Source organism: Phaenicophaeus curvirostris, chromosome 4 (genome assembly GCF_032191515.1).
Source record: "Phaenicophaeus curvirostris isolate KB17595 chromosome 4, BPBGC_Pcur_1.0, whole genome shotgun sequence".
NCBI lineage: Eukaryota > Metazoa > Chordata > Aves > Cuculiformes > Cuculidae > Phaenicophaeus > Phaenicophaeus curvirostris.
Window position 1 is genome coordinate 72674496 of NC_091395.1, and position 27987 is coordinate 72702482.

General features: G+C 45.3%; 2 protein-coding genes across 2 annotated transcripts in view; one reads left to right on the forward strand and one right to left on the reverse strand.

Moving 5' to 3' along the window:
* Positions 1–815: 815 nt before the first annotated feature.
* On the forward strand, positions 816–16421 carry LOC138719628 (histamine H2 receptor-like). Its single transcript, XM_069854931.1, has 5 exons — positions 816–895; positions 5990–6111; positions 6235–6523; positions 12278–12454; positions 13931–16421. Exons 2-5 carry the CDS (start codon positions 6090–6092, stop codon positions 14604–14606), a joined length of 1164 nt encoding a protein of 387 aa, XP_069711032.1. The 5' UTR covers positions 816–895; positions 5990–6089; the 3' UTR covers positions 14607–16421.
* A 1267-nt stretch (positions 16422–17688) lies between these two features.
* EIF2AK3 (eukaryotic translation initiation factor 2 alpha kinase 3) overlaps positions 17689–27987 on the reverse strand; it is a 48879-nt gene continuing 38580 nt past the window's right edge. The window contains exons 14-17 of the mRNA XM_069856548.1: positions 26780–26947; positions 22531–22632; positions 20184–20246; positions 17689–19110 (exon numbers count right to left, since the gene is read on the reverse strand). Of these exons, the coding sequence (XP_069712649.1) occupies positions 18934–19110; positions 20184–20246; positions 22531–22632; positions 26780–26947 (510 nt within the window). The 3' untranslated portion in view covers positions 17689–18933. The remainder of the gene's footprint in view (positions 19111–20183; positions 20247–22530; positions 22633–26779; positions 26948–27987) is intronic.

Consider the following 27987-nt stretch of genomic DNA (forward strand, 5'->3'; position numbering starts at 1 on the left):
CTCTGCTCCTCCCTCCCCTCCGAGGCAGTCCCCCCTCTCTGGGCAGGAGCCCCCAGCCCCCTCTCTGGGCAGCTCCAGGGGTAGATGTGCCCTCCAGCATCCTTAGGGATTTGCCCTCTGGGCGATGGGCTTTTAGCTTTGAGCTGGGGGTTTTGCTCCCCGGGGATTGTTTCCCACCCACCCCCCCGAGGGACTGGAGTTTTGCTTTCCAGGGATTGTGTGTATGTATGTTTGTCCCCAGGGCCTGGAGTTTTTCTCCGTGGGAATTGTTTCCCCCTAAGGGACTGGGATTTTGCTCCCTGGGGACTGTTCTCTCCCAGGGACTCAATTTTTCTCCCTCTCCCCCGGGGGACTGGGGGCTTTGATCCCCAGGGACTGGTTTTTGATCCTGAATAGGTGGGATTTTGCACCCCAAGGCTATGGTTTCGCACCCTGGGGATGGCAGGTTTTGCACCCCAGGAGCTGGGATTTTTACCCCCTGGGGGTCAGGGTTGGGCACTCGTTGCTCCCCTGGTGCCAGCAGCCACCTCTGGGTTTGCAGCGTGGGTTTAGCTTTGCCTTGAGTTTTACTGCTGCGATCGCACCTCAGTCTCTCCTCGCTCTTCAGAGAGGTGGTTGCAATAAACTTGCTTTTGCTGTAGAAGATCAGGCACTTCTTTAGCGGGGAGATCTCAAAGGATAAACCTGTGTGGTGCCTCGTAGGTGTGAGTTCAACATCCCGTGAGGGGCAGAAACCATCAGTTCTGTACAGTCAGAGGGAGCAGCTCCACGGGAGCCCAGTGAGCTGGCACGAGTCCCTTGTACCCTGCTGCTGGAAAAGCACAACACGCTCTGCCCAGCGGTGCTGCTGAGCTGCTTCAAGCTGCCTGTCTGCCTTCTACGGTCTGTTTTGAAGGTAAAGATCTCATGTTTGCCTCAGCTGGGTTTCCAGAGCTAGGGCTGGTTAGCTGTCAGAGAGACTATAGGAGTTGTTCTGCACTGGTATGAGGAGCCGGGGGAAGAAACCAATTGTGCCCTGAGAAATGCTGCCCTTCAAAGGGGAAAGTTGGATAGAGGAGAAGAGAGAGAAAAGGAAAGTCAATGCAAAGGCTCTTTTGCTGCATGGCCGCCTTGAGTGCATCCTTTACAGGTGGAAGCATCCCTAGGGATGTTCCTCCTCCTTTCTCGCTGCATGCCAGCCTTGCCGAGCAATGCAGTGCTTGACAAAATTACCAAGCTGCTGCAGAGGGGAGGGGGAAATGTGTTTTGAGGTCCCTGGGCAGGTACGGCTGCACGCTGCCATACACAGATTCATAGGGGTTTAGCAGAGGAGCAGAGTCTGTCAGCAAATATATTTCCAGTTTTCCCAGTTCCTCTAAGACTTTAAAGCACAGTCAGCCTTGAGATTGCAGAGCTTGGGGTTTTTTCCCCTCCCCTGTCATCAAAAGATACTGTTTAGTGATGAAATTAACCTGTTACTTGGGATTTGCCTGCTGAATAAATTAGGTCAAACTTTCTGTACGTTAAAGGAAAACTTTTTTGAAGGGAAACAAAACTGTGGTGTCCAAATGAAAACAATGCAAACCCTACGGCATCTGAGATCCCCAGAAAACCTGGATGATCCCACATCATAGTACAACTGGGCATTATCCCATTGACTTAAAAGGGCTCTTTACAGGAAAGGCTGAAAGATTGGTATTGAGAAAGACCCTGTGCTGTATCTGCAGAGCAACAATAGGAGCTGCTGCAGCTCATAGGAGAATTCAAAAGCTCCAATATTTAAGTTGTGGGAGTATATCCCTAGGAATGATGGCACATGCTGCTTTGTCCCAAAGATTTCCACAGAGATATTAAGATTGTTTGTGATTGTTTTTGATCCCCAGGGACTGGTTTTTGATCCTGAGTAGGTGGGATTTTGCACCCCAAGGCTATGGTTTTGCACCCTGGGGATGGCAGGTTTTGCACCCCAGGAGCTGGGAGATATTAAGATTGTTTTCCTGTATTAATAATTCTCCAGATAGTTCACATCTTAACAAGGGACAAGTTTCTGGCTGCCTAGTTGGAGGCAAAAGTAGTGAGAGACATCAAGCTTGGGTGCTTGGCAATGACACAGGCTGCGGATGAGCTTTCAGGGATTCTGCCTGGGGATCCTTGAAAGGGAGCCTGGAGCAGCAGGATGTTGTCTGTAGTCTGAACCCAAACCTGAAGTTTCAAGCATCCATCAACCTTTCTTTTTGTTGTTGGAGAAATTGTGGAGGTAGAATGAGGAGAACCTCTCTTCCAGCCCAGCAGTCTGTCCTTGTGTTGACCGAGAGAGTTTTTCTAATGTCATGTGAGTGTGGACACCTTTGTTTCTTCTGTCTGTACATCATGTCATGCTCCTGTATGTATCTTGCATTAAGCAACCTGCTGTTGGTTTTTCACTTGAAAAGACCTTTAGCCCAGGCTGGTGGCTAAAGTGGTGCTTGAGTTGCAGAGAGAGCTTGCAAAGATGAATGCTAATAGCTGTGTCCTACTTCTGCTTAAGGTCTGAGTGCAGTGTGTGTTCATGGTTCAATACTAGAGCAACGTTCTGTAAGTAATGATCTGCTTTAATTAGAGCTGTACTAACACTGATACATACTTAACTGTGTGAACACAGCCATTCTTTGCAAGAGAAGGAAGATGTGGCTTTTAAAGCTTCTTGCTTCAGTGTTACGTCTAAAAAGCCCAGACAATGAATCCAACATTCTCATCTTTGAGGCCAAAGGAAAAAAGGAGGAAAAAAGTGACACTAAGCAAACCTCATTTTTGCTGTTCACATCTTGGGACCCTGTCTTAATGCTGTGTGTTCTTCTAGGAGAACACAAGGCTGGCTGAGTGATGTTCATGGGCTTAAACTGACTAGGGGTCAAATTAAAGTGGAAATCAGAGGATTGTTTCCAGACTTTGCAGAGGCCCCAGAGATGTGAGAACACCAGCATCTCCCAGCAGGTGTGGGAGACGGCAGGTGACCAGATGAGCTGCAAGATGGACATGGACCTTGTGGTGGCAGGTTCTGTGTCTTGGCTGGCTGCGGAGCCACGCGTCGTCACCACTTGGTTTTGCCAACCAGCAGTCACTGTGCCATCTGTGCCGACCACGTAGGAAGGAGAATGGGCTGAACATTTTTTCTTTTTTTTTTGCCAGAAAGTGTGGTTCCATTGGAAACAAACAGTTCCACAGGAGCTCATCCAGTCTGATGACATCCTCAGTGAGCTTGTTAGAAAGAATGGTGTAGATTATCCCCTTTCCTGTCAACGATGTGAAAACTGGAGATGAGGTTTATTTTTATTACAGTTTTATGGGGTGTTCAAGAGGATGTGAGATGTTGTCCAAAGAACATTTTCATTATGACTGATGTAGTTAAGACACCCTGTAGACTTGTAGCAGCACCTGCCCAAGGGCCTGACACAAAGCTTAATGTCCAGCAAACCTGCTTGTTGTCAGTGCTGGAGAAGGATAGCTTCCAATCTCAGTCAACAAGCCCCAGCAGTGGTGAGGAGGTGCAGAGGAGCTTTCCTTCTTATTTTTTCCTAGACAGCTTTATTTATTTCTTGATTTATTTTTTTTTAACTGGAAAGAAAGGAAACTACTAAATCTAGCAAGGAAATAGACATCAGGGGTGGGAGTTGAGACTTCTGAAGGATGAGTAGGTGCACGTAGTACATGATTACATACAAGAAAAAAAGTCAGTATTCTTTTTACAGAAGGCAGCCCAGCCTCATAATTGTACGGGAGTGCCTGGAAGAAGAAAAGTGGATGAGAAGCACCAGGTTGGTGTGGTCTGCTTGTATTTCTGAAAGATTTTCCACATTGTTCCTCATGGCAGGGGCTTTTAAGGAAACCTAATAGTCCTGAATTAAGAAGGAAGCTCCTCCTCTGAATAAATACTTACATAAAAGGTGAAAAGCATGGGGAAAGAGCATGGTGAGTGGAAGAGAGGTCAGCAATGCTCTTTATAGGGATAGGGGCTGGCATATGTGGAGTTCAGTAAATCTCTAAGTGGAAAAATTGTGGATTGTGAAGTGGTGGTATTTGCAGATGAGACAAAACTGAGTCAGGGCATGAAGGATAAGGTTTGACTTAAAGAATTGCAGAAAAGCTTTTATCAGGCTCAGTGAGCATTAAAATAGAAGGAAAAAAACCCAGCTGTGAAGTGATGGAGTTTGGGGAAGATGGAGAGAACCTGTTTACTTCATTTTGTCCTATCTAAAGCAGTGGGCTCTGAGATGACTGTTGCTGCTCAGGAATGAGATCTTTGGATGCTGACAGGTAGTTCCGTGGCAAGGTCAGTTTGGTGCTAAGTGCCAATCAAAAGCAGCAAACCATGTTAAGGATTGTTATGAAAGGGAAGCAGGATGAAACAGAACATTGTTATGCCATTATATAAATCCACAGTGCATTTACCACTTGGAAATCGTTTGCAGTTTTCATAGAATCATAGAATCACCAGGTTGGAAGAGACCCACCATCGAGTCCAACCATTCCCACCAGTCTCTAAACCATGCCCCTCTGTACCTCATCCACCTGCACTTTAAACACTTCCAGGGAAGGCGAGTCAACCACCTCCCTGGGCAGACCGTTCCATTGCCTAATGACCCTTTCATTGAAGAATTTTTTCCTTATCTTTTGGTCCATCTCAGAGGCTGAGAAGAGCAGAAAGGATGGTCAGGAGAATGCAATCGCTTCTGTACAATGAACAAGCATGTTAGTGAAGACCCTCAGCCTTACCAAGAGATAACAAGGGCTCTGGGGGATATGAGAGAGATTAAAGTGTCATTGACAGAGTGGATGGAGATTGTCTGTGTGATGTCTCTTCCACTATAAGAACCAGAGGGCATCAAGTGAAACTATCTGTTGCTGGGTTCAAAACAAACGAAAAGAGGTGTTTCTTTGCATGGTACATAGCTGAGCTGTGGAAGCTGTTGCTATAGGAGGTCATGAATGCTAAAAGTTTGCATAAGCCAAAAGGGAAGCAGAGCAGCTTCATGAGTTCAAAGTCCTTGAAACCATCTTTAGAGGTAATTCTGGGCCATAGGCTGCTGGAAGGAAAAAGAGATATTAGGAAAATTTTGCTGCATGCTGCCTTGTTCTTATAATCCTCATAAGACCAAGCTTGGCCACTGTGAGATAAGGCGTCTTGGATTACATGGAAATTCATCCTGACCCATTATCACACCATGCTTAGTAGTGATGCTCTGGGAATGTGGGGTTGACCTGAGGGTACTGTGGGCCCAGCCACAGAAGCAGTGGTGTTCAAATGTAACAAATATGGAAATACTTGTATAATCTTCTTTTTCCTGCGAGTTCTGCTTTTTTGTTCCCATGAACCATGCCAGTGAATTCTGAACTGCTGGGATTTTTGCAGCACATTGTTCGCACCTTCCCAGGTAGCTGTGACCGCTCGGTCAAAGTCTGGGAAGTGGCCTATGGACACAAGCATGTGCAATTCCTCTACTTAAAAGCCCCCTTTATAGAGTTGGGAGCATCCTCTCCCTGCTGAGCATAGAAGGGGACATGACTCTGAGGTCACTGTTTCACCTGAAATGCCTCAATTACTTGCAGCATTAAGCTGCTGTGGTTACTCTGCATTCAGCCTGTGCGATGGAGCTTCCCACCATGGTAGTAAAAAGCTCTTTACTTCAGAGTCTAAAAAAAGCACCAGGACAACCCAGGGCAGAACATGTACTGAATAGTGAGGCTGTGAAAACAGCCAGCCTGGGCAAGCAGGTCTCATCCAGCCTGTGGGTGGCAAAGACGATCACGAGAATGTAGAATCGTGGAATATTTGGGTTGGAAGGGACCTTTAAAAACATCTAGTTCCAACTTCCATATTTTGTGGACATGGCATGCTGTTCAGTGAGATTTAGCAGAGCTGCTTTAATTTTGGATTTCAGATGCTTGCTTGTCCTCTCTCTGCTGTCAGTGCTTTTCCTTGTCTTTTTCTTTTCTTATCGTGCTTCACCTGGTGATGCATTTTTGTTCACAGGAGGGCTTTTAATTGGCATGAAGGACTTCAGCCAGTGCTGCATATTGATCCTCACCCTCAGGATTTCAGACACTTCTAACACTCTGATAACCATGGCGCAATGATGGCACAAGCACAGCAGGGTGCGTGGATTTTTCTTGAAGTAATTGAAGCATAACCATTATTTCTGTACTTCCTTTCATAGACTTGCAAGTCATGTGCATTAAAGTCCTTATTTATTTTTTATTCCCTTTCCTCTCTTTCAGATTTTAACAGTGGGAAGATGCTGGTGGACAGAAACGAGTCTTGGTTCTCTAATTTCTCTTCTGCTGCCTCCTCCTTTGTGAAGGAAGGTGGCAGCTGGGTAGGGATTGGCCTCCAGGAGGTGGTTGTTGGGCTGATACTATCCCTCATTGACTTGATCACTCTCCTGGGAAACACAGTCGTCTTCATCTGCCCGGTGGTGGAAAAGAGGTTGCGCACTGTCACCTATATGTTTATCATGTCCTTAGCCACGGCAGATTTCCTTGTAGCCTGCCTGGTCATGCCCTTTAGGTAAGAAGTGCTTATAAGGTAAGATCAGCTGGTGGTGCATGTGCAACACGGTTTCTCCTAGCTCCCCTGTTTGAGCAGGGATGTCTAGAAGTTCACATGCCGTGCTTTGGGCTGGATGCGCTAAAGAACTTAGAATCATAGAATCATAGAATCACCAGGTTGGAAAAGACCCACTGGATCATCAAGTCCAACCATTCCTATCAAATACCAAACCATGCCCCTCAGCACCTCGTCCACTTGACTGTAGGTTGGTAATTCTATGTGCTTCTGTGCCTCAGTTTCCCTATCCTTCATAACAAGTTGCCTTACAATGACCGGAGGAGACTTTCCCAAGGGTATTTTTCTTGTGGGCTATAAAGGGACCTTGGCTGTTGATCTGGACTCGATATCCAGCTTTCCAGGTGGCTCCAGTGCAATGAATCACTTCTGCCAAGACCAGCTCTGCGTTGCACGTGAGGCCAACATGCTTGTTAGATGATTTTGCCTGCTCTGAGTGTTTGGGAGTTTTGTGAGATGAGGGCTGGCACCAGTGTGTCAGCATGAAGCGTAATGACTCTGTTGATGCTGCTAACTTTTCAAAGGCAAAGAAATCACAGAGTGTATTTTTGCCCCCATTTTTTCTCAGTCAGGAATGACTATTGAGATCAGTGGAGTTAAATTCTGTGGGTTTGATTTTACACTTCTTAAACCTTATCTTTTGTTTGCTGGTAGTGGGAGGGAGAACTAAAAAAGGTCCTTACTAATGTAAGAAAATTAGTGATTCCATATTACCGAACTCGAAAGGTTATTGCAGAGATGTTATTCTTCATATTCTTGGTGAAACACAGAAATTTGATTGTTCTTTCTGGTGCAGACAATGTACCAGTGGAGTTCACAGGGAAAGCTGGTGAATTTGCAAAATAAATCTCTTGTGTGCATAAACAGACTAGAAGAATTGCAGTCTGCAGGAGGATAACAAAAGGGATTCGCTGCACTGGGTAGAATTCTTTTGCCCCTGTTGCCTGACTGCATTGCACATCAATAGCTGGCAGTGTTGACATGGGAAAAGAGGTGCTCTTCCCTCTCTCTATGTAAATGTAAGGATTTTATTTGAGTGTAAATAGGGTAAATTAGGCTCCTTCTATATTTAAAGGAAGAAGAGGCACTTTAGAGGGCAGTTCTCCCTGCTTGAGGTTTATATTTACCAGAGCTTTAGTACTTCACTGGCTAAAGCATAGTAAAATAAATCTAGAAACCAATTTACTTGTAGGTTCTGGCTGTCTCGTGATGAAAAATGGCCATAGGATTGTGTAAAGCAAGGGGCTGCACCCTCTTTAGTGTTCTTGGAGCGATAGGAACAAGCTGAACTCTTTTCACCTTCTGTGCTTTAGTTCTCACAGGGCTGCCCACACTTCTGAATTTGGCACTGAGAGATATTTTTCCAATAAGCAATTACACGCTGAGTTATAAGTTTATTGTGTCAGATGAAAAAGAAAAAAAAAAGCAGTTAATGATTCTTTTTAAAGAGTATTTCTGCCAATTTCAATTCTAAGCTTGGCAAATTTTTAAGTTTAGGATCTGAAATCATCCATCTGCATTCGCCTGTCTCTCCCCTCCACCTGATGTTACAAATATCTGCCCAAGGGGGCTGGATTGCAGCTTAGATGATCTGACCTCTCCTACCCTATTAAAGTAAGTGGGAATCAGAGTGGTAGTTAACCAGATAACTTAACTATAACTTATATGGAGGATTTTGCTCCATGTTGGGGAAAGATGGGATTGTGGAAGAGGCTCTTTGCCAGATGAGGGTGGGAAGGTTCTCCAGGGTTGCTGATCTTGTTTCCTGAGGATCTCCAGTCTGTCAATCCACCACCTTCCCCATTTCCAGCTACCAGGCTAAATTGGGCTGGAGTTCAGCTGCAACTCTGATTGATCGAGTCTACAGGGCCTGAGCTGGACTTGCGTGCAGAACAGCATGGTTCTCCCTGCCCTGCCTGGATGAGAATGCAGAATCTATCCATGTGCTTCTGTCAACACTAGCACAAGCTATTATTTTCCCAACAGAAGCTCTGATGTTTCCCACTGCATGGAGAAGGTCACCACAATAAAATGTGGCAGACCATTTCAGCCCCCTAGAAAGAGAAACACACTGTGTCAGCCACCAAAGGTTAACTAAAGCAAAAATATTCTGCTACCTGGCATTTCTCTGGGCTATTTTTCTTCTTTCCATGTTCTTGTTAAGCCCAGAAATGAGGGGTTTCATCCTAGTCCATCCCAGGTGTCTCAAGGGCTCCGGGGTTTCATCCTAGTCCATCCCAGGTGTCTCAAGGGCTCCAGGGTTTCATCCTAGTCCATCCCAGGTGTCTCAAGGGCTCCTCTCTAGGCTCTTCTCTTCTTTCTCTTTCTTATAAATGGAGTTTGGGCATTTCCAGTTACCCAGCATCCTCGTCACTTCTACCTTGCACCTACTGACATGATAGTTGCAATTTGGGTGAAGGGAAGGAGCAGTAGCAAAGAGGGAGACAGTTAGGTGTCTCGGCAGTTGTAATTTCCCCCTTATAGACTGATAGCATCTCCCATAACTGGAGTAAGACCTCTTCCTTGACAAAAAGGAAATTTGGCACTAGCTTTTACTCAGTTAGGAACGCAAAGGAGAAGGAAACTGGACAATTCCTAATTCTAGGCTCCCAGGAAAGCGTGGAAGGAATGAGAAGAACCAGCTGAAAATGTGTTTCATTTGGAAATCTGTCTGTGGCCTCTCATGCCCAACAAGAAAGGAGAAGAAATGAGTAGGAGACCACAGCTGTGAGGAATATGAGGGAAGGGAAAAGATCATAGAATCATAGAACAGTTAGGGTTGGAAGGGAAAATCCATCTAATCCACCCCCTCCTGCAATGAACAGGAACATCTTCAACTGCGTCTGGTCACTCAGAGACCAACCTGATCTTGAATGTTTCCATGGATGGGTACCTACCACCCCTCTGGGCAACATGTTTCAGGGTTTCACCACCCTCATTGTAAATCATTTCTTCCTTATATCTAGCCTGGATTTACCCTCTTTTAACACTACCCATTATCTTATCAAAGAATGGTAGCAGGCATTACAAAGTGGGAAGGTTTTTCCATGAAAACCAATAGCTTCTCTATGCAGCCAGAGAGAAAACAGCCTATGTAGGAGAGGTATGTCTTATTTAAGAAAAAAAAAAAGTTACAAAGGGGAGCAAAGAGTAGAGCACGATTGATGCTTTTTGCCCCTTCTGAATGACCTGGTGTCATCTGGTGTGAAGTCTTGTTGGCTCCCTTTGTGCCACATGGTGAGGAACAGACCCTGCCAGCTTCACTGGTGTTATTCAGTCCTGCTGATGGGGTGGCTGTTGGTCCACATCTTCCCTGCTGTCTCAGTTTCATGTCCATATTGCTCTTTCAAATTGCAGTTTGCTCCTCGGTGGGCGTGTTAGCACATGCCTAAGAGAAGGAAAAGAAAGTACCTTAGGAGGCAGTTAGGTTCAGGAAAAAGAGGTTTTGTAATAGAAAGGAAAAACAAGGTTGTCTCCTGGTGCCTTAATTTTGTAAGAGTACCACTTCTGTTTTGTTCCTGGTTTGGCTTGTTTGCAGAAGAGGTTCAGCTCTGCTTAGCTTGTCATCTGGGTCCTCCAGCCAGCCCAGCCATTTCCAGGTGGAATATTTCCAGCTATTCTCTCCTTTTTCCTTTGCAAGTGTGAGTGTGCCTGCTCATACCGTGCATTTCTTTGGGCTTTTATTATTTCTTTTTTAAAACCAGCTTAATTTCCAGGCTGCAAAGAATCACAGAATCACATTTAAAGACTTTTAACATCAGAGAAGAGGGAACAGGTATCCACTACCCTGTGCTGTGAGAACATCTGCTGGGTCAGGCTCATCCTGCTGGATGTGTGCTGATGAGAACCAGGGACCTGCTCCGGAGGGATCTGTGTGCAGGGATGTTCATGACAGCAGCAGGGTCTACTTCTGGAAAGCCATGGTGCTCACACTGCAAGCTTTGCAGCATCTCTGGAGATAAAGAGGGCTTCTCAGGAGTGACACCAAGACGCCTACGTCCAGTACCGAACTCATGCTTCAACTTCTATATAGAATCAAAGAATCATAGAATCACTAGGTTGGAAAGGACCCACTGGATCGTTGAGTCCAGCCATTCCCATCAGTCACTAAACCATGTCCCTCAGCACCTTGTCCACCCATGCCTTAAACACCTGCAGGGAAGGTGACCCAACCACCTCCCTGGGCAGCCTCTGCCAGTGCCCAATGAACCTTTCCATGCAATATTTTTTCCTTATGTCAAGCCTGAACCTCCCCGGTGGAGCTTGAGGCCATTCCCTCTTGGCCTGTCCCCTGTCACTTGGGAGAAGAGGCCAGCACCCTCCTCTCTACAACCTCCTTTCAGGTAGTTGTAGAGAGCAATGAGGTCTCCCCTCAGCCTCCTCTTCTCCAGGCTAAACACCCCCAGCTCTCTCCGCCGCTCCTCATAAGGCCTGTTCTCCAGCCCCCTCACCAGCTTCGTTGCTCTTCTCTGGACTCGCTCCAGAGCCTCAACATCCTTCTTGTGGTGAGGGGCCCAGAACTGAACACAGGATTCCAGGTGCGGTCTCAGCAGTGCCGAGTACAGAGGGAGAATAACCTCCCTGGACCTGCTGGTCACACCGTTTCTGATACAAGCCAAGATGCCATTGGCCTTCTTGGCCACCTGGGCCACTGCTGGCTCATGTTCATCCAGCTGTCTCGTTTCCCCATCTAGAGAAGAGCCATGAAGCTTGTGTGTGCAGTGGGACTCTCCATGCCACACATAGAAATGGTGTAGAGACAGGTTCTGCTGTAGATTAACATTTGCTTGAATTTTCACGTAGCATCCTGCATAACCAGCTGCGAAGGCTGGGGCCCTTCAGCCAGCACTGTAACTACTTACATTAGTTGTTTTTTAAAAGAACCTTCATAAAGTCATTTTAATGAGTTTTTGCTTGTTAGACACAGAGCAGGGGTTGGTTTCTAACTCCTCCGACACTGAGTTGACTCTCGCTGCCCTTGCTGGATGGCAGAGCCCCCCTGAGTGCACTGCAGCACAGCAGCCCTGCTGCCACTGGATTTGACCAGCAAGCTGTGAAGTTACAGGATAATTAAAGCTTTGCAGGACTGGGTAGTAACTCAGCCTTTCGCATCAAGTGCACACACAATGGTTGTTTCAGCAGCCCCCCAGGAGCTGCAGAAAGCTGGTGAAAGGAAAGGGAAGTGAATGGCATCTAATTGAGCAGTATAGAAATATGCATCAGCCTTCCCATGGCTGCTATATGTTCCTTCCTGGAGGAGGAAGCATCTTCCGTAACCCAGGAATTCATAGAATCATAGAATAACCAGGTTGGAAGAGACCCACCGGATCATCGAGTCCAACCCTTCCTATAAAAGTCTATGTTGAATAGGGTGCTGGAAAAAGCTGTGATAAACAAAGCTGTGCAGGTGTAAATTTGGGGAGCTTAGGGGGTCAAGGCACTTCTCTCAACAGGTTCTTACAACAGAGGGCAGGCAAGGAGCACAGGACTAGTCTTCTTCAGCCATACCCCACCTGTGGTTTATTGCTTTGAGTTGTACCCTGAGAACAAATCCCTGCTGTGTAAATGAGTCTCCCTACACTGCACACCTTTCTTTAGTACCTCCACATTACAATATGATGTTAACTCAGTTGAGGCTTGAAGAAATGAATGAAATCAGTCCTTCTTGCTTTGTTTTTTGCCAATTTTCTCTTGCAGTATCATTTACGAGGTGACAGGGATGTGGTTGTTTGGGAAGCTGTTCTGCAAAGTCTGGATCTCCTTTGATGTCATGTTCTGCACTGCATCCATTGTCACATTGTGCTTTATTAGCCTGGACAGATATTGTTCCGTGGTGACCCCATATCACTATTCCAGGAGGATGTCCCGTGGCAGGTGAGTGGAGTTGCTCCTCATTTTGGGTCCTTCCAAACTGTGACTTGGCCATGGCCTGTATTGACTAGGGACAGAATAAGCTAGTGACAGCTGCTGCCCAAAAGAAGCGTGATGGGCTAAAAGGATCTTTACACCATTTAAAACTTTGTGGAAAACTATTAATGTGGTGCAGGAGAAAAGGAGAATGCAGCTGAGCTGGTTTGATGGTGCCCCTGGGAAAGCACGTTTTGAGTTCATATAATCCCAGAATGGTTTGGGTTGGAAGGGACCTTAAAGATCATCCAGTTCTACCCCCACTGCCATGGGCAGAGACTCCTCCCACTGGAACAGGTTGCTCAGAGCCCCATCCCACCTGGCCTTGAACACCTCCAGGGATGGAGCATCTGTGATTTCTCTGGGCAGCCTGTGCTAGGACCTCACCACCCTCACAGGAAAACACTTCTTCCCAATCTCTAATCTAAATCTCCCCTCTTTCAGCTCAAAAGCATTACCCCACATCCTACCCCTGCAATCCCTGATAAAAAGCCTCCCCCTGCTTTCCTGTAGGCTCCTTTTGGGTACTGAAAGGCTGCTAGAAGCTCTCCCCAGAGCCTTCTCGGTTCTAGGCTGAACAACTCCAACTCTCCCAGCCTGCCTGGAGTTAAGGATGGGTTGCAAAATGGAGTAGAAACCAGTGGTGTAGTCTGACTTGTATCTACAACCTCTGCCCTTTGGAGGCATTTCATAGGAATTTCCGCAAGGACTGAGGAAAACAACACCCAGCAGAATTCATGTGGTAGTAGTGGCCTCCCCTCTCTTAAACTTACAATATTTTCTGAGGTTATATTCATGGGGAAAAGGCATAGAAAAGAGGATGAGTTTCTAAGCTCTTTTCAAGGTTTTATGAGAAATGTTGAACTGAGGACTGCAGGGTGGGAAAACTGGTCTGAGGGTGGGCAGAGAAGATGCTGTGTTTGCAGGGTGCTTTACAAGGTAAGTTTGGGCTCTGTGGGTTATGTTTGGATTTGTGGAGTGTAGTCGATTGTGAAAACAAGGCGGGCGCTGCACCGCATACTGTGTCAGAGCAAGTGCTGGGGGGGTATTGAGGATCTAGTAGCCATCAGCTCCACTTTTGTTGCTCTCAGAGGATAAAATAATGCCAGGTATTAAAGCTGAAACCAAACAGAAAAATCTACAAGCTGTTGTTTTACATATTAACTAAAATCCTCTGTAAAAATTTCCCTCCTCTTTTTTTCAGCCACCTCTCAGCATGCCTTACAGTGACTCCAGTTCTGTAAACCACCGACACAACTCCCCAGTCGTTGGAGATATTCATGTATAGACTTGTACCCCAGGTGTTTCTCTTCTCCAAGCCCTGTGGGACTGCTGAGCAGTGATATCCCACACGGGTTACCATGGGGATTGAATCGTACTGGATGTTCTCAACTCAAAATAACTCAGACCCTCTCTCCCCTCCCCATCTCTTTCTTTCCACAGATGCATCGCGATGACCTGCATGGTCTGGGTATACTCCTCCCTCATTTCCTTCCTTCCTGTCATGCAAGGCTGGAACGAGATCCCTGGGGTGGACTTTGATGCAGGCAGAGAATGCGTCTTTGTCACCAACTGGATTTTTGCCATTGTGGCTTCTGCGCTGGCGTTTTTCGTTCCCTTCATGGTCATGTGCAGCATGTATTTCTTCATCTACCGAGCTTCACGGCTCAAGGCCACTCGTATCATGTCTCAGACCCTGGAGATTCACTACCACCCCAACAGCAAGCGGCAGAACCACCTGCAGCTGGAGAACAAGGCCACGCGGACCATCAGCATTATCATTTCAGTCTTCGTGCTGTGCTGGCTGCCGTACTTTGTCCTGAACGTCTGGCTTGCTGCCAGAGGCATGGACTCCACCAGCGCCGCCTTGGTGGACACCTTCAAGATCATCACTTGGTTAGGGTACTGCAACTCCACCATCAACCCGATGCTCTACGCTTTCCTGAACCGGGACTTCCAACGAGCCCTGAAGAAGCTGCTCATTTGTAGGCACAGATCTCAGGTGGACATTGGAGAGGACATGGTCTCCATAGCCACGTTTTCCAAGACCGCGCCAGACCTAGAATACAGCATTGCAGTGCCGGTGCCCAACGGTGCTCTGAAGGGCAAACCCAAGTAACAGCAATTCAGAATCGGCTGCTGGAGGTGGTGGTACAGAAAGTGCCAGAGCACATTCTAATGGAAAAATAACAAGGGAAGGAGGGACTGGAATATTACAGCTGGGGGTATACAACAAAGATGCATTTTTTCATCTTCTACAGTTTTATGAACAAGGAACTTTGATATTTTAGGGGCAATTTTGTATAACTAATGGAGCTAATTCCTTCCTGGGTAATTATTTTTTAATGAGCATTTCCTAAGACAAATTCAGTCTTCATGGTGTGGAAAAAAAAGTCAGTGTAAGAATGTGAACGTCTCTTTGTGTACATCCTGGTGGTCTACAATGTGAAGTGGGAGAGTATTTCTTTCCTATCAACCCACTGTAGCTCTCATCTTGCAGCTTACATTACAAATTTTACCAGTTTTAATAACTCCACGTGTGTCGAGTCTGTGTCTGGGAGTTAGGAGGGAAGTGGTCAAAGAGCAGAAGTCAGTTCTTTACTAAGGCACCACTCTGCAGTCTGGGCTGTTGCTCAGAGTCCAGCTCACTTGCTTCTAAAATATTGAGAGGTTTAGAGCTTTCATTGGCTTTCTGTGAATTATCAGAGAGTTTTCTTATTGATTCTGGAAGCGAATATCCTACGTTGCTGATCCCAGGAGATGAGCAAGACATGCTCTAACACCAAGAGCACCAAGTGCCCACAGGGTCCAAGGGTGATCAAGACCAGCCAAAGAGGAAATATGAACAGGAATTATTACTTATTGGTGTGTTTTGCACTGTGATGTCTATACCTTGATGCTGGGAATGTTGCTAGCTGGGCCATGCAGCCATAAAAATATGATGCTAAAGAAGAATGATCATTTTTATCACTCCCAAGTGCTTGTCTGGACTTCAAACAGCATCAAAAAGCACCGGCTTGCCACAGGAAGGCCATGGAATACCTCACCAAGGGATTACCGTGAAAAGGCAGGACCATTCCTGAACATCTCTGTAGCATCCTAACAGAGAGTAAAAGCAGGAGCTGAACCACAGTTTTTCTGTAGCAAGGTCACAAGAGGATTAGTGCCTGCTCAGACAACAGCCATCGCTTCCCCCAGCATGGTTCTGGTGGGGCCTCATGCTGGTTTACAGGGGAGAGTCACCACACTGGGAGCCTGCTCTTAGACTGATATACTGTGGACATGAAACACTTTGAAGGTGGTTTCTAAAAGAGCTTTTTCTGAGTGCTCAATCACCTACTTGGGGTAGGCAAGGCTTCTGCAGCCTCAGAAGGAAAGCAACCACAGAAGAAAGATAACCACGCTAATTCAATGCTAAAACTGCTGGATCGAGGCACTCAAATGGGTGAAGAATGTCTCTTTGTTAGTAAATAAAAAAAAAAGAAGGAGTTACTAAAAGTCTCAAGTCCCTTAGCTCTTCCAGCTCAAAGGCAGCAGAGGGCTCTCTTCAGAGATGTAGCAAAAAGCAAGTGGCTACTGCCTGGAGCAGCTCGGCTACTGAGGATGCTGGTACAGAGGTCAGAAGTTCTCTCTTATGAGCCTGGTAGAAGAAACAGCCCTGACCTGGTGTTACAACACTGATACTCCTATCAAATGACCCTTCAGGGAGTAGATAAGGCCTCCCAGCTGCTCGACTCCAGTAACAACATGGAAGCGGTAAGGAGAATAACTACACAATCCTGCCCTTGTTCTGGGAGGAAGCACCTAGGTCCAGTGGGCACAAGGGGAGATGGGGGCAAGATTCTTGCTTCTGCCACCCAGTTTGTGTTGATAAAATAGAACACAGAACTGTGTTTCAGCCCCAAGAACCATGAGGGGAATGAAGCTGAGGGATAGGCAACATCCTCTGCAGGCTAGGACCACAAAGCCAGAGACCAGAGCTCCCTTTTGCCCGGCTGTAAGCTGGCAGCTGTTCTAGCCTCTACGTTCACGTCTCCCTCTGCAAAAACAGCTGGCAGGAAGGTACAAACCAATTTCCTTGGCCACTGGAAGATCCAAGACAGTCTGAAAGTTGGTTTCTGTATAACTGAAAGAAGTCAGATAAAATTGTCTGTGAGCCACCAGCTGGTTTTGCCACCAGAGCTGTTGCGTAAAGACTGAGATCTCACAGAGCAAGTGGAAAGCTCCAGCTGTTGTCTGTACAGACCCAAGAAAAGCCTTTGTTGCTGTCTCTTCCAAGATGCGAGCACAGAGCAAAGGCACATTAGACCAAGGACCTTCAGACTTTTAGTCACGGTTGACCATTCGGTTGTACATCATCCAGGAGAGGGACAGGGGCATAACAGGGAAGCGCAGTAGAACTCATTAGGGAAAAGATTTTCTTAGTCAAAGCCTGAAGCAAAACACACTAGCATCCATCGGCAAGTGAAGAAAAGATGCACTAGCACAGGTAGTTCATGGCTAAGTGGGGCCAGATGCTTTTGTGGCTGGGCATGCACCACACAGGGTAGGATTTGCACATGCCTTTAAGGAGAAGTGCAACATCCCAGAATACATAGACACACCTAGTGTGAACACGTACACCATTTTTGGTACTGAAATGCTGCAGGGCCCTTGGACCAGGCAGCTACTTACATCCAGCACAGACAGAACGCACGTTAAAAATTCTTTATCCTGCGTCTCCTGTGCTCCAGCTGTAATCACCAACTGGCAGGGAAGCCAGAGAAGCTTCAAACATGATCGCTGAACTGTGCATTTATGGCAGACACGAATAGGGAAATCCAAGGGAAGAAGACACACTTAACTATCTTCTGTTTCAACCCAGCTTAACGCAATAAAGTTCTGTTTCCGACCAACTGCCGCATTCTGGCTTCAATTGGACAAGCAGAGTTATCCAAGGACACAAGAAACAATCTTTGTAACCCATTCTGGCTTTATCATGAGGCTGTAGAGTGTCAGCTGGTTCAATTACCAGTCGTAGTGTCCCAACTCAGTACAGCAATACCCAGAAGGATTTGAATCAAACATCTTAAGAAACTGCTTTCAGAGCCTTCAACTTCAAAAATTTAAGCCTGTAGAACAGGAAAATGCATTTATGCAAAATGAGTTTAAGAAATCAGTGTCGGAGATATCCCTTCAAAGCTTCCCTCTCTGTTAACAGTTCAGAGATTGCCTCCACTCAGTTTAGGAGCTCAGTTCCCTTCTTCCTTCAGACATTCTCTCACTTCCAAGCAGCATATGCAGCCTTACATCATGACATATATGGTGACAAGTATGAGGCAGGAAAGCAAGGCAAAACATAGAATCTATCCTCCTGTTCCGCCTGCATAAGGCTCCCATCAGCATCCACTGAGGCAGACTTTGAACAGAAGCAACTGACATTGGTTTTTTATAAATAAAAATGTTTATTAAATCATTTAGACTTGAAAGAAGTCACAATAATTAACGCACTCAGCAATTAACAGCAAGTGCATTCTGTACACCACCAACCCAAATGGATTGATTCTGTATTTTATAAATAAAAATTAACATATTTACAATGAGAAATAAAAGCATGGCATTAGGCAGTTAAATTAGCAGATTACACAAATGCCTACCAGTCGATCTTTTAAAAAGTACAAATCTACAGGATTACATACGACACGTATGACTTCATTAGGCTTAAATTTTCAGAATCACAACATTTTCATACATAATTTTTACTATGGCTCTTCCAATCACTGCTCATAAAACGCCCTTTTTTTTAATGGCAAAAAGCTCTTTTTCCTTCTCTACAGGTTTATCTGTATAAAATGCATTCCCTAAGATCTACTATAGTGCAGAAGTATGAAATGATTTCATCTAATGACTGATTATGGAGAGTGACAGTATATACAACTGTGGTAATTTTTTGCTTTAAAAATAGTGCAGATTCCCAGTTTACCCACCAGGGACAAAAATGGAGTCATAGTTCATTTCAAAATCATCTTCATTTCACCAAAGAGCAAGTGATCCAGCTAGATACTCACTAGGCTTAGAGACTGTAATTTGCTCTATAAAAATACAGTACTTTAATTCTATTTACATGTTACAGATCTCTCACTTACCCAGCAAGCTGACATTTACAAGCTTCAAAAAACCCCAAACAACCCAAAAAAACTGATAATGGAGCACAACATTGGTAAGCACAGTAGCTGGACTCATCCGCCTAGGAGAATTAAGGTAAGAAAAATGGAATTTGAAAGTGGTTACTGGCTTTCGTTGGCTGTCAAAGTAAACAAAAATCTGTCCAAGACGTCTTGTACATTAAACATGGCAAAAAAAGTTTAAGTAAACCTTTCCAAGACAGACATTCTGCATCATAGGACCCTTCTGCTGAACAATCCCTGTAAAAACCTGCCGAGTGGAAGAAGTGATCCTGAGGATAATTATTTGCTTGGTTGTCTCGAATGCTTATTTCCTGATAAACTCATTGTCCGTGACCTCTGCCTAAGCACTGGTTTTGGTGGGATTTCCAAGTCTTCAAATACAGGATTTTCTATGATTGCTGCAGCCTCTGGTCTTTCAGTGGGACTTGGAGAGAGCATTTCCTTCACCATGGTGTACTGAAAGAAAACATGACACATGCTATATGAACCAATTCATAAATTCTTTATTATTTAATGTTCTAACTTCAATTGCGGCTGTATGAACAAGTGGAAAACGTCCCCAGTTGCTTTCTGAGTCATTTGGGTATTAGTGGTTTGGCACAGGACTTAGAAATGCATTAAACATTGGAAAATGTATCCCTCTTAAACTGTTTTCACTGTTCAGGACTACAATTGATCCGGCAAATCAAATCTGACCTGAGAATCAATGGAGTTACAAACCCTTTATATTAATTTGCAATCAAAAGAATTTAAAAACATAAGAAATATATTTTTAGTAATTCTTAGCTTTGTGTTTAAGCTACCATGTTTTAAGCCACGCATTAATTTTTCACTGTGAATTAGAGCTTTGCCTTTAAATACACAAGTAGTGTGAATATTCCTCTTAAATTTAATCAGAATTAGTGCCTTGCTCCAGCTGAACACAGCACATCACATTTCCCCCACCTTCACCAGCCTGCAGCTTTAAAGAGAAAGCTTCATCTCACTTAGCTGCTGCTCTGAAGCAACCATCTCAGCTTTTTATTGGAGAGGTTTTGTACATCACTTCCTCTTACCTGCAACCATATCACTTTAAAGGTCTGACTAATAAGAACACAGCGCAGGTTGCTCATATGGCTTTGCAACAGAGAGATTCAGTTTCTGGAGCGAGATCCCACACAGCCATGGTGCTCCCTTCTGTTTCCCCTTTGCCTGTCTAGCACTCTGCACCCTGTCTTTGTGAATATGGATTTGTTGCAAGAAACCAAGTCAAAATGCATGTGAAATGAATGATAAAGTGACAAAGGGAAAGCAGGTAATATTGTATAGTTCCTGGATAGAAACTGTGTGGCAAAAACATCACCATCCATATTACTGTAATGTTATAGCTTTGAAATGTAGTAAAAAGTACATGGGTAGAGATATGTGTCTTAACACAAGACAGAGTTGTTTTTTATTTTCATTTTTACTTGCAAAGGAATTGGAAAGCAAAGAAAATAGCTACAATTATTAAAGAGAAAGCTACAAATAATAGCATCAGATACACTTACCTCTTGTGCATATTTCTGAGTGAACAATGGTGGAAATTTCAAATTTCTAACATCGCTTAAGGTCTGCAAAAAGATTAAGAAAAGAATAACTTTTCCATAATAGCATTCTTCAATATTACTATTCTATTATTTTTAAAAAATACGTAAATTTTGCAAAAAAAGTGAGCCTGATGGAAAAAAAAAAAATGATTTAAAGTCATGCTTTAATAGCTAAAAGTCACAGCACACTTAAATGGGCAAACTGCTGCTTCCCTAGATATACAGCCTGCACTAAGAATCATGCTGCAAGAATTCTGATCTCTGCAGTTTTGAATGAGCCAGATACACAAACTTGTAACTTCTCACTTCGGCTCAACAAAATCAACAAATCTGTGCACTGCCCATAATACCCAAGATCACCTACTGATCTTGGCTGAAATGACTGGCTCTGTCTCAACAACGTAAGCACTTGTCTTTAATGGTTATGGACTAATGAACAAGTTTATCAGCAGTTTTGAAAGCAGTTCAAATTGTGTATTTGTGTGTCCACACACAGCAGCTGGTCTCCTGTGTTTCTTACATAACAAGCCCACAGGCTCCATCTAGTGACAGCATTTTTCCATGTCCAGCCCCACAATTATTTGTAGCAGGCTACCTTAATTGTTGTAATTTCCAGCAAGCCATGACCCACTTCAGCGTGCTTTTACTGCAGGAGGGCAATATTTAGCACTTAACTTCTTTCAGGAAATAATATCTTTTGCAAAAGATAGGAGAATTCTAAGGTTAAAACAAAATTCAATTCACTATTACTTCACTGAAAGTATGAACTGACTAGTTAACAGTGATGGGCAACAGTCAGACTACCATTCAAGAGAACCAAATTTTATGATAATAAAATGCTTCAAAAAATTGTTCTCCTTCTCTACTAATTCAGTCTGCATTTAGTGATCCGTTTTGCAACATCTGATGTGGAAATAAATTGCACTGCCACAGACTAACTGCTAACAGCTAGAGACAGAGGCAGGTCTCGTGCTCCTCCTCCAGCGATTTTTCCAGCCCTTTGTCATGGATTCCTAGAATTTGCTAGGCTACCTAGTCAGGCAGAACATGTTTGCTTCAGCAAGCAGTGTTAATGTCTGGCTGATGCCAATGAAAACTTCAGCACAATCTCGGAAACAACTACTGAAATAGTCAAGCTCCAGAACTTGAAAATTAAGGGGTGGAAGTTTCTTTTGTATTTTATCAGAAAGAGCGGAATGGCACTGAAAATCCTAGCAAGTTCAGTCAGCCTTTTACCCTCTTACCAAGTAACACAGAGTTAGATGCAATTCAGTATTCACTTCTATAAACTGTTTAGCTTCTATACCCAGGACAGAAACTGCAAGGACAAAGCCCGTGGTCACTGCTGCAGGAAATCTTGATAATCCAGGGCAGCTCTTTATCGAGTATCTGACTTGGTAACACTGATTTTACTTAGGGAAACTGAAATTGGTTCCAGTGCAAGAGGTTGAAGTTAAGCATAATAATTCCTCCTCTTGATCACGCTCTTTTGTACCATAGAAAGCCAGAGCATTTTAAGCAAGAGAATGCAGTGCCAGCATAGGTGAGGCATTCTGTCAGGTGAATTCATGGTGGCATTCTTAATTTCTGCAAGGCCAATCCATCTTCACATAAGAATAAAAAAACACCCAAGCACATATAAAGATTTTAATGACTCTTTCTTTTCTGCATAGGTCACCATATACAAGAGAAGAAACTTTTCTTGCTGTAGCTCCTGTTCTCTACAGACTTGTTCCTTGGCAAGATGGATCTTACATGCATTTTAACAGGAAGGAAGTTATTAAAAACCATCAAACCTCCCAGATTCACAACTGATGCAAGGAAAATCATCAGTTCCTGAGAAGACTGTGATTGAAGTTGAGTGAGACTCACAGCTAAGACTTACTACAGGAAAAGGAATGGCAATTTTTCACTAAGTGCTTTGTATGAAAAAGCACTGCAGATGCAAACAAAAGAAGAAATGGTAAAAACGCACAGCATGGTTCCAATTCTTGAATGAAAAACAAGCTGCTAGGCTTAAAGTCACAAGCTATATTTGTTGGTTGAGTTCTTGGATATCCTACTTCAATAGTTTCTCTTACTTGGCTTGACAACAGAGGAGCTTGGTAAAGAAATTAAGGCCTCGATTCAACTGCACACATTAGGAACACCGCAATGTATTTCCAATGATTCAGAGGGTCTGTACAAGGCTGATAAAGAAGTTATGCTTCTAATTGTAAGGCTTTTTCAAAACTGAGAAGAGCCTCTTGCAAGAGTTTCACCAAGCAAACAGCTGATCAAACTGATAATAATCCAATACCATACATACCCTGACTCTCTCCATCTGTGTGCTGAAAGGGTAAAGCAGCTCAAAGAGAATCAGTCCCAAAGAAAAAATATCCACTTTGTGCGAATATGTGTTCCCACAGATCTGAAAATTCAAAATTAAGGTTAGGTCAATCAAGCAACTCACTGTATGTAATTATGTACAATGTAAACAACCCCCCTTTCCAACATATGGAAGTGATCAGCCATGAACAGAGCTGAAAACTACAGAATAGGCACACCAGGAAATATCATCCAATGAGCATGGGTGAGCAAGGTCCTGATCACCAGCTCCTCTTTGCAGACCCAACTGTAACGTAATGTGTTTCAAGTTGCTTAAATGTCACACACAATAGTGTGTTCTTGTTCAATTAACTTGAATATTACACAGTTATTTTCCTACTACATTAAAAGCAAGATAAATAAATGCATCTAAGTATGAATAATTAGATACTTCTTTGCTATTTTATATATATATATAAAAATATTAATTTTGGAATTCAATTTAGCTTAAAACTCCACTTTGATGAGAAAGAATTTAAGAATCACAGAATCACAGAATAACCAGGTTGGAAGAGACCCACCGGATCACCGAGTCCAACCGTTCCTACCAAACACTAAACCATATCCCTCAGCACCTCGTCCACCCGTGCCTTAAACACCTCCAGGGAAGGTGACTCAACCACCTCCCTGGGCAGCCTGTTCCAGTGCCCAATGAACCTTTCTGTAAAGAATTTTTTCCTAACGTCTAGCCTAAACCTCCCCTGGCGGAGCTTGAGGCCATTCCCTCTTGTCCTGTCCCCTGTCACTTGGGAGAAGAGGCCAGCACCCTCCTCTCTACAACCTCCTTTCAGGTAGTTGTAGAGAGCAATGAGGTCACCCCTCAGCCTCCTCTTCTCCAGGCTAAACAACCCCAGCTCTCTCAGCCGCTCCTCATAAGGCCTGTTCTCCAGCCCTTTCACCAGCTTTGTTGCTCTTCTCTGGACTCTCTCCAGAGCCTCAACATCCTTCTTGTGGTGAGGGGCCCAGAACTGAACACAGGATTCGAGGAGCGGTCTCACCAGTGCCGAGTACAGAGGGAGGATAACCTCCCTGGACCTGCTGGTCACGCCGTTTCTGATACAAGCCAAGATGCCATTGGCCTTCTTGGCCACCTGGGCACACTGCTGGCTCATATTCAGTCGGCTGTCAACCAACACCCCCAGGTCCCTCTCCTCCAGGCAGCTTTCTAGACAGACTTCTCCTAGTCTGTAGCACTGCATAGGGTTGTTGTGCCCCAAGTGCAGGACCCGGCATTTGGCCTTGTTAAATCTCATGCCATTGGACTCTGCCCAGCGGTCCAGCCTGTTCAGATCCCTTTGCAGAGCCTCCCGACCCTCCAGCAGATCAACACTTCCACCCAGCTTAGTGTCGTCCGCAAACTTGCTCAGGGTGCACTCGATGCCTTCATCCAGATCATTGATGAAGACATTGAACAGGGCTGGACCCAGCACTGAGCCCTGGGGAACCCCACTTGTCACTGGCCTCCAGCTGGATTTCACACCATTTACCACCACTCTCTGGGCCCGGCCATCCAACCAGTTTTCCACCCAGGAGAGTGTGCGCCTGTCCAGCCCAGAGGCTGACAGTTTCTCAAGCAGAACGCTGTGAGAAACTGTGTCAAAGGCTTTGCTGAAGTCCAGGAAGACCACATCCACAGCCTTTCCCTCATCCAGTAGCCGGGTCACTTTGTCATAGAAGGCGATCAGGTTAGTCTGGCAAGACCTGCCTTTTGTGAACCCATGTTGACTGGGCCTGATCACCCGGTTCTCTTGCATGTGCTTCATGATAGCACTCAAGATCACCTGTTCCATGACTTTCCCTGGCACTGAGGTCAGACTGACAGGCCTGTAGTTTCCTGGGTCCTCCCTGCGGCCCTTTTTGTAGATGGGCACAACATCAGCCAGCCTCCAGTCCAGTGGGACTTCCCCAGTCTTCCAGGACTGTTGGAAGATGATGGAAAGGGGTTTGGCCAGCACATCCGCCAGCTCCTTCAGTACCCTAGGGTGAATCCCGTCCGGCCCCATAGACTTGTGACTGTCCAGTCGGGCTAGCAAGGCTCTGACCACCTCCTCTTGGATCATGGGAGCCTCATTTTGCTCCTCTAACTCCTGGGTTTGTACACAGACGGAACGACCCTCCTTACGACTAAAGACTGAGGCAAAGAAGGCATTAAGTACCTCAGCCTTTTCCTCATCCCCTGTTACTGTTGTCCCTTCTGTGTCCAATAGGGACTGTATGGTCTCCCTAGACCGCCTTTTATTATTTATATATTTGTAGAAAGATTTTTTGTTATCTTTCACTGACTTGGCCAATCCAATTTCTAGCTGAGCCTTAGCCCTTCTAATTTTTTCCCTACACAATCTCACTTCCCTCCTGTAGTCCACCCAAGAGGCCTGTCCCTTCTTCCAGAGGCCATAAACATTTCTTTTCTTCTTGATATCCCTCAAGATCTCTCTATTCAACCAAGCTGGCTTTCTCCCCTGCCGGCTTTTTTTCCAGAACACAGGGATGGCTTTCTCCTGAGCTGCTAGGACCACCCCTTTGAAGAGCTCCCAGCCCTCCTGGGCTCCCTTGCCCTTGAGTACTGTCTCCCATGAGACTTCACCAACCAGCCTGCTGAAGAGATCAAAGTCTGCCCTCTGGAAATTTAATGTTACCGTCTTGCTAACCACCCTCTTCACTTCACCTAGAACAGAAAATTTTATAATCTCATGGTCGCTTAGTCCTAGGCGTCCACCTACCGCCACATCCCCTACAAGGCCTTCTCTGTTCACCAACAGGAGGTCCAGGAGGGCACCTTCCCTGGTTGGTTCATTCACCAACTGTGCAAGGAAGTTATCTCCCACGCACTCCAGGAACCTCCTAGACTGCTTCCTTTCTGCTGTGTTGTACACCCAGCAGATATCAGGCAGATTGAAGTCTCCCACCAGAACGAGAGGCATCGATCTAGAGATTGACCGCAGCTGTTTATAGAAGAGCTCATCAGCTGCTTCTCCTTGGTTGGGTGGTCTGTAACAGACTCCCATCACAAAATCTACCTTCTGGTGGGCTCCTCTGATTTTGACCCACAGGCACTCAACCTCCTCATCTCCACAATCCATCTCAGTGATGTCCAAGTCCTCCCTTACAAAGAGGGCTACCCCACCTCCTCTCCTACCCTTCCTGTCCCGTCTGAAAAGCTTATACCCCACCATAGCCATACTCCAGTTATATGAGTCGTCCCACCACGTTTCCGTGATGGCAACGACATCATAGGCCCCTTGCCCTACGACAGCTTCCAGCTCTTCCTTCTTATTTCCCATGCTGCGTGCATTGGTGTACATGCACTTCAGCTGAGCTGCCAAGCCTTCAGCCCTCCTAGAGGGAACAGGGTTCGTTCCCAACTGCCTGGTAACTGGATCAGTTGACACCAGAGTGCCTGCATCTCCCTTAACACCCCGAGGTGTGTTCTCCCCCACTTTTTGTGCGGTGAGGTACTGGTGGTCCTCGCCCGCGCACCCTCTCCCAATCACCAATTCCCCACATCCAGGCTCATTCCTGTCTAGCCTGGGCTCAACCCCCTCCCCCTTCACATCTAGTTTAAAGCTCGATTTATGAGCTTGGCTAGGTTTCTGGCAAGGGCTTTAGCCCCCCTAGGAGACCCATGTGTCCCGCCCTTAGCGAGAAAGCCTGGGGGTGCGTGAGCCCCCCCATGATCAAAAAAGCCAAAGCCCCTCTCCTCGCACCAGGCTCGGAGCCAGGTATTAATCGAATTCTTCCTCCTGGCTTCCCCCTCCTCTCTATTTAGCATTGGGATGGAGCAGAATACTACTTGTGCCCCAGAGCCCTCCATCACTTTCCCAATTGCCCTGAAGCCATTCTTGATGGCTTTGGCCTTTTTGTTTGTTAGGTCATCATTACCAGTTTGGACCACTATCAAAGGATAGTAGTCTGTTTCATGAACCAGGGAAGGAAGTTTTCTAGCTACCTCCTTCCCTGATGCCCCCGGTAAGCAGCAGACCTCTCTGTGGAGCGGGTCCGGTCTGCAAATGGGTCCCTCCGTTCCTTTTAGGAGAGAGTCCCCTACAACAATCACCCTCCTCTTCTTCTGGATGGAGGATGTTTTAAGGAACTTGATTGCAACAATTTACTAGGCGGAGTGCCTGATCTTCAAGCTCCAGAGGTGTCTTCCAAGCACTACAAGATACAGCTTTAGAGCAGAGGGCACAAACCTGTTCTGGGCTCATGTAGAGTTTGGTCCCTACTTGTCCTGTGTGCCTAGCATAAGCTGGCATTGGGGTAAGTACTGATTCCTCCTCTTCATCTTGGTCCATAGCAGTTACCAGTCCAAAATCCCCAACTTTTACTACGTCATCCATTGTAAAAAATATATTGGAAGGCTAAGAAAACAAACAGGTGAAAAGAAAAAAAAAAGTAAGTAAAATACAAGTCTGTGCTTCAGTAAATACAACCATTGAATCTAATTCAGATAAGCCACACTGTCAAGGCTAAAAACATCCATTAAACATCAGGTCAGCAGAACCAGGGAAGAAAAAGGAATTACTCCTGCACCTCCCTTCCTGAAGCTCAAGACTGCTCATTTCTTGTTCTCCAGTAGAGGTTTACCAGCATTACCTCAGTCTGCTTAGTAACACATAGAAAGCAACTGCTGTTGGGAACAGCACAGAGAAGTTATCCAACTCTCCATCATGTGGTAAATTCACACCACATGCTGGAGCTCTGACTCCCAGCCTCTTCTTTTTTCTAATCTGAGCACTCAACTTGTTTGCCATATTACTTACCAGCACACAGCACGACATCTTAATGTGAAAGAGACACTGGACATCTGGGAACAAGACCTGCTTTTCAGTTGGTGTGGTGCAGTTTAACTGTGTTATGCTCTTTCCATAACAGAATTAACAGTTTGGTTTAGATAGAAGCTTAAGAACTTTGTCGTTCACAAAAGCAGCAACCGTGATGATCTCACCTAACTCTCTTTGATTGTTTGCCAGGTACCACAGTCCTTGGCTTCATCCGCTGATAAAAAGAAATGGCCCCATGCTAATGGAACCTATCTCAGACGGCTTTTTAGAAGATTTGCATTCTGGCTAATAGAATAGCAACCACCAAATGAATGATTAGTTCTTTGAAACATAACTGCTGTATCTCAGTTATAAATAAAGACAGAAACGCAATTCTGGGGGAAGAACAGACTGATCCTGCCAGAAGGAAGCAGCAGCAGGATTAAGTACAGGGAAAGGGCTGAGGTGTAGTAGAGAGGCAGGTGGTGCTGGGCAAGCTCCTTTCAGAGCTCCTGAACTATCAAGTCTGGGAGAACACAGTCCCTGCTTTGTTCACATAAACCCTAGAACAGGAGGAGGCAGACAGATAGAGGGCCATATTTTTCCACAAGATTAAAGGACTGCAAAGCTGACCTACT